Source organism: Mandrillus leucophaeus, unplaced genomic scaffold, assembly GCF_000951045.1.
Source record: "Mandrillus leucophaeus isolate KB7577 unplaced genomic scaffold, Mleu.le_1.0 Scaffold845, whole genome shotgun sequence".
Lineage (NCBI taxonomy): Eukaryota > Metazoa > Chordata > Mammalia > Primates > Cercopithecidae > Mandrillus > Mandrillus leucophaeus.
The window spans coordinates 61,629-72,011 of record NW_012109197.1 but is presented as its reverse complement, the minus strand read 5'-3'; the positions used below and the strand labels follow the sequence as shown (position 1 = coordinate 72,011).

General features: G+C 53.9%; 1 protein-coding gene across 1 annotated transcript in view; it reads left to right on the top strand.

Moving 5' to 3' along the window:
• PTDSS2 (phosphatidylserine synthase 2) overlaps positions 1 to 10,383 on the top strand; it is a 58,569-nt gene that overhangs the window by 13,110 nt on the left and 35,076 nt on the right. Inside the window, exon 4 of the mRNA XM_011968493.1 lies at positions 9,651 to 9,765. Coding sequence (XP_011823883.1) covers positions 9,651 to 9,765 — 115 coding nt within the window. The remainder of the gene's footprint in view (positions 1 to 9,650; positions 9,766 to 10,383) is intronic.

Below are 10,383 nucleotides of genomic sequence, written 5' to 3'. Positions count from 1 at the left end.
GTGGAGAAGGAAGAGGCCCCCGGGAGCAGCTGGAGTGTGGCACTCTGTGTCCAGACAGGCGCCAGGCGCCGGTCCTCCTCCCGATGGCTGCGACCCTGGGCTGGCCCTTTGCCGATGCTCTTCTGTGAGAAGGATCAAGCCGTCGACCTGAAAGCAGGCTTCGTGAGAGGAGGGTTTGGCTTTTCTTGACTGCAAGGTGCCCAGTTCCCATCCTGTGGAAGGCCGGGGGGCACAGGGGCAGTAGAGGTGGCGTCAGCCCCAGGAAAGCGTGTGGGAGACAGGCACCTGCGGCCAGCAGTGGAAGGAAGGCTGTATGGACGCTTCCAAGAGAACCGTACTGTGGGATGGTCGGAGAGCAAATCTGAGGGGTGAGGGAGCTTGATGGAGGAGTAAGGGACATGTCAGGGGAAGGTACCACCACAGACAGAGACTTCACCAGCCCTGGCCTGTCACAGGCAGCCAAAGCTCTGGAGAGAGACTGTCCAAGTGGTGGGAAAGTGGGTTAGGGTGGAGGAGGCCCCACGCAGGGTCTTCCATGAGGTGTGGGCAGCTGCTGTTGCGAGGAGGGCATCCGAGCTCTCCTTTGGGGAGATGAATGCACCAGGTGGCTGTGGGGCCCTCGGGAGGGAGAGGAGATGGGGTGCCTGCCACGTGGACCCTCTGGCCTCCCGGCCCTGTGGACATCAGGCCTCTCCGTCAGGTGCCCTGCCACACCCCTTCAGGCCGTCCTCGCACAGCACAGCTGGGGACCACCGGAGTCTCTGAGGTCCTGGAGCAAGAAGACTGGACTGGCTCTCCTTGTTTCTCATTTGGCCGTTCAGCACATTTTGGGCACCCCTACTGTGTCAGTTACCATTCTACGGGACACAGCAGAGAACTAAACAAGAAGCTTAGATTCTGGCACAGGCATGGAACTTCAGAAGGCACAAAATGTGCTGGCTGGAGGGGTGCTGAGTGTGGCGGAAGCCAGGGGGCACACACAAGCCCACCCAGTACCAGGGAAGCAGCAGCAGCAGCTCAAAGGTAGGAGGTGCTGGTCTCTTTAGAAGCACAGACCAGTGGTCCCTGCCCACAAGGGGTATTTGGCACACAGACGCCTGGGCATAGCAGGGCTTGCCTGTCAGGAGGCCAAGGGGGCCGGGGGGCTCTCCAGGAGCAGGTGCAATGGGGCTGGCTGGTCCGGGTGCCTCCTTCCTGGGTCTTCTGGGTGGGTGGCTCTGGCTCTGGCTTTCTCCTCGACCCTGTCCCTGTAGAGACGCATGGGGCAGATTCTTGCTGCACCTCCTCCCTTCCCTGTGCAGAGGCAGGAGCTTCATGCTTCCGCGTGGCAGGTAACTCAGTGCCTGTCTGGTGAGAATTCTGTTTACCTGCAGAGCCTTGCACTGACCTCCTGAGTCCACCTGTACTGATTTGCTGTGCTGGCATTTTTTTAACTCTTAATTTTGTGTTTTAGATAGTTTTACTTTTTATTTTTTATTCATTTTTATTTATTTATTTTCAACAGAAACAGGGTCCCCCTGTGTTGCCCAGGCTGGTCTTGAACTCCTGACCTCAAGTGATCCTCCCGCCTCAGCCTCCCAGAATGCTGGGATTACAGGCATGAGCCACCACACCCAGCCAGGGCGTTCATTTTCCAGGATGGGTGCACTTCCTCCGGCCAGTGCTGGCTGCCGTGTGTGAATTTTGTTTCTCTGTGATTGCTTGTCAGCCTTAGGGATAGGGCTTGCAGTTAGATTCAGGGCTCGCCTGGCGCTGGGAGCACAAGGCTGAGCTCTTCTTCTCTAGATTCATTCAGGGTAGCAAGGACAATTGTGGGGAACGTCCAGAGGAAAACGTTTGGATCCACAGACTCCGAGAAGCGCTGTGCGAAGACATGACAGCTCGTGTGGTCTGGAAATTGTTTGGGAGAACACTTGGAGACCCCCTTACCTGGCGAGGTGTCTGTGAACGTTGTCGCCTGTCCGTGGAAGACGATGAAGCAGCTTCGGATGACCACACTTGCTGATCAGCTCCCGCCGGGGACCACTGTGATGTTCTGAGAGTTTTTATGTTTATGTCTCGGAATGGGCGCCTCGAATGAGCCTTCTCAGTGACCCCCGGACTTTGTGTGTGGGGTGACCTCTGACCTTCAGATACCCCAGGTTTCTGGAAGATGCCTTTCTCTGTCGTCCTGGATTGGGGCTTTCCCAGCTTTGCCTGTACCTGGGAGCACGAATAGCCAGATGAAGTCTTTCTGGTCTTGCTGGTCAGAGCCAGGAGGGCCAGTGCCCGGTCCAGGAGCCTCTCGCAGGCCTTGAGCAGCCCATCTGGGCATGGCCTTTCCTTGGCATTTTCCTCTTGGTCTTGGCCTTCGCCCACCATGAGAGTGGGCATGAGACTGGCCATCTCCAAGGAGGCAGCTGGGTCTTTTCCACTCCCCGTGGCAGGGAGCCAGCTGTCCCCATGGCCTCACCCTAGTGAAGTGGCTGAATTCCCAGGATTTATCACAGCTCTGTTCTGTGTCTGATCGCAGAACCCACACCTTCCTGGGGAGTCTGCCCAGGCAGCAGGGGGGTGGGAGGAGCCATTGAACAGAACTGGCATCCTGAGAGGGACACAAAAGTCTGCCTTTAGAGTGTTGTGCTATCTTGAGCAGCACTCTGTCACTTCCAAGATGTGTGGAGGTCATGCTGTGTGTAGCACAAGGACCAGAACTCACTAATACGGATCGTACTTTCCAGGAGCATTGGATTTGAGCAGCTTTGAGACGTGTCCTCCTGCAGGGCTGCTGTGCCCTTTCTCTGGGTCCCTTACCCTCTGCCTCCCTCCCTGCTGGGTCCTCTGTCTTCCCATTTCTGCTTCCCCAGGGCCAAGAGGGTGCTGGGCACGTGGTGGCCCCCTCAATGACTGTGCACATTTACCTGAAGGGACAAAGGGTTGTCTTTATATTTCAGGTAATCTCTGTGTTTTGGGGAAATGGAAAGATGGTGTTGGGTTAGGGTTGATTAATGATCAGAGTTTCCCTGGGCTACACAAGGAGTGAGTGTCGGGTTGGTGGCCACTTTAGAAACCACAGGAAGGTCTTTGTCATGGAAAGTCGTGTTACAGAAGTCAAGTGTCCCACCTGTAATCCCAGCACTTTGGGAGGCTGAGGTGGGTGGATCAGGAGGTCAGGAGTTTGAGACCAGCCTGGCCAATATGGTGAAACCCAGTCTCTACTAAAAATACAGAAATTTGCCGGGCATGATGAGGCTGAGGCAGGAGAATTGCTTGAATCCGGGAGGCGGAGATTGCGCCACTGCCCTCCAGCCTGGGTGACAGAGCAAGCAAGATTCCATCTCACAAAGAAAAACCAAAGTCAAGTTTTAATTTTAACTTATGTTAGCCTGTGATCCTGTCTTTGTGTGCTATAGGGACACGGGCTGCTCGCCCCACCCCTCAAGTTTTGCGTTTATTCCTGGGATCCTGCATGTGAATTGGAGCCTGTGCTGTGTCTGGCAGACACTGACTGGGGTGCGGGCACGTCTGAGGGTCAGGGTGGGGCCAAGCGCAGCAGCCGCCTCCTCCGGTGGGTCTGTGTGTAGAGTGGTGGCATTCTGGGTGTCCCTGAGGCCTGGTTGTTCCCATCTTCTTCCTGAGCCCACGTGGAGAGGGCGAGGGGTTTCCTCTGGGTCCTGCTGGTCTCTTGCAGAACAGGGGTGAGCAGTGTCCTCAGGTTGATCTAGCTTCTGGGTCTCCCATTCTGCATCTGAGCAGGTTGATGGGCTGTCGTCTCTTCCATGGTTAACCTCCCTTAGGCTGGGGCTCCTCCACCCGTTTTCTTATAGACATTATGCCCAGAGTGAGAACCCCCCACGTGGGGCGGCCGTGTGGTTCCAAGGCAGGGTCCTGTGGAGGCCCTGTTAGCTTCCCCACTGGAGGCCTCCTTCACAACAGGCTCCTGTCCCGGCACCTGCTCTCCAGCCAGGCAGAGTCCCGCTCCCGTGCACACCACACCCTGTCTGTCTGTGCTGTGGGCCCTCGGCAGCGTTCTGGGTGTCTGGAGCCCCTTGACCTTGTTCCTCTTACAAGATGGGCCTCATCAGGAAGCCCCAGGATGAGGCTGTCCCTGGCTCCTCCGAAGGTCACTTCAGCCATGTGCACCCTTTGGAGAGGTCCCTGCTGTTTCTCAGAACTGCTGGGGATGGAGGCTGAGCTCGAGACTGCTTGCTCCTCATGCTCCTTCCTTGCTGTGGTCTCCGGAGATGCCTCCCAGGCCACGATCCCTCCTGGCATGGTTTTACTGGGACCTGGCTTTGCAACAAAAATAGTTGTTTTAACCTCCCTAATCACTCCCATCCCTCTTGTTTTTCTCTATAACGTGTAGGGTTTCTTAGCCCGCCTGTACTGGTCTCACTCCACTGGAAGGAAGGCTCAGGAAGGCTCAGGAAGGCAGGCTGTGCCTTCTCCAGGGTGCGGCTGGGACGGAGGCTCAGGGAATGGCTGTGATGGCCGAGTGTCCAGGAGGCTCCAGGCCCCGCCGCCCGCCTTGCTGTATGACCTGCACAGTGTCACTTACAGCCCTGACTTGCCTGCAGGCACCACACACACTGCATGAAGGTGCCCTGGCCGGGCACGTACACAGCCGGAGCCACCGTGCTTCTGCTCGTCATCACATCAGTGGCTTTGTGATCTAAACGCTGCTTGTTGTTTTTGGTTTGTTTTTCTTTCTTTCTTTTATTCTTTCATTCTTTTTTTTTTTTTTTTTTTTGAGACAGGATCTCACTCTGTCACCCAGGCTGGAGTGCAGGGATGTGATCTCAGCTCACTGTGGCCCCCAACTCCTGGGCCGAAATAATCTCCCCTCACCCTGCCTCCTCCCAAGTAGCTGGGGCCAGACACATGCCACCACGCCCAGTTATTTATTTATTTATTTTTGGTAGAAACAGGGTCTCACTATGTTGCCCGAGCTGGTCTCCAACTCCTGGGCTCAGTTGATCCTCCTGCCTCAGCCTCCCAAAACTCTGGAATTACAGGTGTGAGCCACGGCACCTGCCCCCAAACACTCCTGACTCTTCTTATCCTAACCGGGGTCATCTTACTCTCCTTACCGAAATCTGATGTCACCTGTATGGAGGAAAGGGTGGGCCTCATGGAGGGGCAGGCCGGGGGACACAGGGGACTCCTGGGCCCCAGCTGAGCCCCAGCCCATTTCCCCTAAAGGGCTGTCTCCAGTAAGACGCGTTCTGTAAGTGTAGTGTTGAGCGGAGAGTGAGTTTCTGGGTCGCCAAATCCAGGCACCCTTAGGAGTGGAGGTCTACGGGGCCTTCTGAAATGGGTCCTCTGCTGTGATTGTGGCAGGTCTCTGAAGGACCCCACTGTACTGAGCTCAGCGGGAAGGCTGAGGTGCCCTGCATCTCCTCGTGGCTTAGGACTCAAATGCAAATGTATTTTTTAAAAAAGGTGGTTGATAGTTACAATGAAACTTTTATTTACCTCTGGTTGTCTTAAATGCCTAGTATTGTAAAATATGGCAGAAGAATTCATTTTTATGCCTGTAATCCCAGCACTTTGGGAGGCCAAGGCAGGCGGATCACTTGAGTTCATGAGTTTGAGACCAGCCTGGAAAACATGGCAGGATGCCGTCTCTACGAAAAATACAAAAAAATCCAACCTGGCCAACATGGCAAGACCCCCATCTGTACAAAAAATACAAAAAATTCCAGCCTGGCCAACATGGTGAAACCCCATGTCCACTAAAAATACAAAAATTAGCTGGGCATGGTGGTACGTGCCTGTAGTCCCAGCTACTCAGGAGGCTGAGGCAGGAGAATTGCTTGAACCCAGGAGGCGGAGGCTGCAGTGAGCTGAGATCAATACCACTGCACTCCAGCCTGGGTGACAAATAAAGATTTGGTCTCAAAAAAAAAAAAAAAAAAAAAAGCTAGGCATGGTGGTGTGCGCCTGTAGTCCCAGCTACTCAGGAGGCTGAGGTAGGAGGATAGCTTAAGCCCAGGAGCGGGAGGTTGCAGTGAGCCAAGATCACACCACCTCACTCCAGCCTAGGCAATGGAGACAGACCCTGTCTCAAAAAAGAATAATTCATTCTCTGTTTTCTTCACTTGGGTCTTGAAGGGGACCAGCCCCCCCCCACCCAGCCCCGCCACACACACACCTGTGGGCGTTTCTCGTCAGGTGGAACTTGAGAAAACTTGAGAAAAGAAACAGAGACAAAGTATAGAGAAAGAAAAGTGGGCCCAGGGGACCAGTGCTCAGCATACAGAGGACCCGAGGACCCACGCCAGGCACCGATCTCTGAGTTCCCTCAGTATTTATTGATCATTATCTTTACCATCTCGGAGAAGGGGAGGGGGGGCGTGGCAGGACAGTAGGGTACAGTGGGGAGAGGGTCAGCAGGAAAACATGTGAACAAATAAATGTCTCTGTGTCATAGACAAGGTTAAGAAAAGGGGCTGTGCTTTGATGTGCACACACGCAAACATCTGGGGCATAAGGCACGCTCGCCTCCAGCCCTAAGGCATGCTCGCCTCCAGCCCTAAGGCACGCTCGCCTCCAGCCCTAAGGCGGTTTTCTCCTATCTCAGTAAATAGAACACACAATCAGGTTTTACACCCAGACATTCCATTGCCCAGGGACCAACAGGAGACAGATGCCTTCCTGTATCTCAATTGCAAAGAGGCCTTCCTCTTTCACTAATCCTCCTCAGCACAGACCCTTTATGGTGTCGGGCTGGGGGACAGTCAGGTCTTTCCCTTCCCACGAGGCCATATCTCAGGCTATCACATGGGGAGAAACCTGGACAATACCTGGCTTTCCTGGGCAGAGGTCCCTGCGGCCTTCCGCAGTGTTTGTGTCCCTGGGTACTTGAGATTAGAGAGTGGTGATGACTTTTAACAAGCATACTGCCTTCAAGCACTTTTTTAACAAAGCACATCCTGCATAGCCCTAAATCCATTAAACCTTGAATCAACACAGCACATGCTCTGCGAGCACAGGGCTGGGGCTCGGGTTACAGAATTGTTCTTAGTACAGAACAAAATGTAGTCTCTCACGTCTACTTCTTTCTGCATAGACACAGTAACAGTCTGATCTCTCTTTCCCCCGCAGGGCTAGTCTGCTTAACATAACCGGGTGGGCATAAAACAACTCCGAAATAAATGGAGAAATAGTCCGTGTCTCATGAATGGGAATCCTAAATGTTAGTCACCCAGCAGTTCTCCTCACACTACTTTGTAAATTCAATTCCACTCCAGTCGAAATCCTAATGGAATCATTTGTGTCAACTTGCCAAACTGCTGTTTAAACTAATATGGATTAAAATTAATGTGGAGTGAATGTGCAAGATTAATTAGGATTAAAAATGATAAAAAGGGCAGCATTCCAAACACAGGTGGACTCTGGCCAGGGTGTAGCCTGGAGCCCCCACCTGCACTCCTGCAGCTCTACCCTGGCTCTTCATGAAACCGGCTGAATCCAGGCGTGGGTGCGTTCCGTGGAGCACCCATTTTCAGGTGACACGTCCGTGCGCCGCCACAACCACGCTCACTGGAACATTCCATCACCCAGAAGGCCCGTGTCTCTGCTCCAGTCTGCTTTTCGTGGATGTAAACTCTTTTCCTTGAGTTGTGTGTGGGTGGCAGCAGATGGGAGGTTTCTTTTGTGCCTGGCTTCTGTAGCCTCTTTTTCTTTCTCTTTTTTTATCTTTTGAGATGGGATCTCACGATGTTCACGATGTTGCCCTGGCTGGTCTTGGCCGAAAACAGTCCTCCTGCCTGGGCCTCCCAAGTGGCGTGTCTTTGAGATCCGTCCACGTTGAGGCCGTTGCCAGCAGCACGTTCCTCTGAGTGCTGAGCCGTGCTCCGCAGTACGGAGGGACCACAGCCTTTCGTCCACTGATAGAGTTTTGGTTTGTTTCCCGTTTTAGGTTATTATACCTGAAACATCTGCATGTAAGTCTGACTGGACCTGTGTTTTCATCTATCTCAGGTCCACATTTGGGAGTGTGTGGCTGGCTGGATGGTGGACGTAGGTCTCACTTTTCTGTGCCTTTTTGCAGTCCCACCTGCAGTGCGTGAGCATCTTGCTCTGAGACCTCACCAGCCCTTGGCGTTGTGCTGCTTTTAACTTCAGCTGTTCTAGCAGATGTGTACTTATGTTGTGTCATGGCTTGGATTTGCTTTCACGGTGACCAGTGACGCTCCTCATTTGTCATGTGCTTATTGGCCATTTGAATGTTTTCCTTGTGAAGTGTCTGTTCAATTATTTGCGTATTTTTTCATTAAATTTTTTATTGAGCTGTATGAGTTCTTTATAAATTCTGGATAAAAAGTCTTTTGTTTTGTTTTGTTTTTTTGAGAGAGATCTTGCTCTGTCTCCCAGGCTGGAGTGCAGTGGCATGATCATCCTAGCTCACTGCAGCCTCGACCTGGGCTCAAGCAAATCTACCACCTCCCGAGTAGCTGGGACTACAGGTGCCCTCATCATGCCCGGCTAATTTTTTATAGAGATGGGGTCTCACTGTGTTACCCAGTCTGGTCCTGAACGCCTGGGCTCAAGCAATCCTCCTGTCTCAGCCTCCCAAAGTGTGGGGACTGCAGACATGTGTGGCCTACAAAGTTTTATCAGATATGTGTATTGTGAATATCTTCTCCCAGTTTGTGCCTTGCCTTTTCATTTCTTTAGGGCACAAATAGTTTATGTTTCATGGAGGCAAGTCCTGGGCAACATGCTTTAAGTGCGTTGTTCACTTAATTTTCATGATGTCCTTGGAGGTCAGAAGCTCCCCCATTTAGACATGAGGAAACTGAGGCAGGGAGGGGGTGCATCATCTCTCTGAGGACACACTCTGGTGGATGTAGGACCTGGGTTAGACACGAGGACACACTCTGGTGGATGTAGGAACAGGGTTAGACATGAGGAAACTGAGGCACGGAGGGTACATCCTCTGAGGACACACTGGTGGATGTAGGAACTGAGGAACTGGGTCTCTGCCTCCATTTGAGGTGGTTGTGCAGAGGGGTCTCAGGCGAGTGTCTGGCACAGGCAGTGGCTGGGGTCCGGTGGCCCCCGGTTCTGGTACTGGGCTGGTTGTGGGCTTTTCCACCGGCGATGGGACAAGACAAGACTGCAAAGGGAGTGCCCTGCCTCCTCCTCCCACGTCTGGGCTCTGACAGGCCAGAGGACGGCAGACCCGCGGCCCGCGTCTTCCCCCACCTGGCAGCGGTCACTGCAGGCCTCTGCTCAGGCCCTTCTCAGCTCTTGGTTTCTTGGGCTGCTGCGCTGAATGCCAGATGTTATTTCATGGACTGAAAGACTGGTTGTCTCGGCTTGCCTTGCGCAGTGAAGAGCACCATGTTTATGTGTCCAGTTGCTCTTACTAGCAGACACCTGCCCTGGATGCCATGTGCGGCACACGCCCTGTGAGCAGCAGCCTTCAGCTCCCTGGGAACGCGGGGCTCTTCCTGTCCAGCCTCCTGGGGGTTGGTCTCAGCTGTGACTGGCCAGCAGACGCTGGGTCATCTCGGAGTTACCCAGCCAGGGACTTGCAGCCAGTTGCTGGCTGGGAGTTGGAGTGTGGAGTTTAAGCCCTCTCCTTGATGTAGAGAGGATTTGGGGCCTGTTACGTGAGTATTTAGCAACGTTGCCCAGGCTCTGACACCACGCTTATGCGTTTTTGGATTTCAGGCGAGCCCACACCTTAACCGTGCTCTTCATCCTCACCTGTACGCTTGGCTATGTGACGCTGCTGGAGGAAACACCTCAGGACACAGCCTACAACACCAAGAGGTAACCTGTCATCTCGTCCTGCCTTCTGAACCTGCCCTGTGCCCCTGTGTGGTGGGTGTGCGTCCTTGCTGCTCGGGCTGCCAGGGGCTCAGAAGGCCTTCACCAGAGGGCTGCGTGGGGCCGCCAACCTGTCCTTTGAGTGTGTCTGACGCGCGGACTCCCGGGACTGCCCTTGGTGCTGCACGGCGTTCCTGGTCAGCCCCTGTCACTGGTCGCCTGTCACTGGGAGCCAGGAGTCTGTGTCATCTCCATGTGGCCGGCAGCCTGTGCCACGTTTCCCCTGAGATTTGCATGTTGAGAGGCTGGAACGAGCTGCAGCAGCTACAGGGCTGAGCCCTTGAGTTTGGGCATCTCCGGGGGTGAGGTCCCTGTGGTGGCCGCATGCTGGTTCCATCGGCCCGTGGGGCTCTTGCACGGACAGGGGCCGACACGGACCGCTGACCATCTGGTCGGCGACCTTGCTTATGTGGTCAGGAAGTGAGTAAACTCATCTTCTCAGGTGTATCTCCACAGGCAGGCTAGATGTTGGGTGTGTCCTCTGCCTGAATTCCGTGGAATCTGACGCCAGTCTCAGAAGTGTGTGTGGAAGAGAAGCTGGTTTTCTTTTTTTTTTTTTTT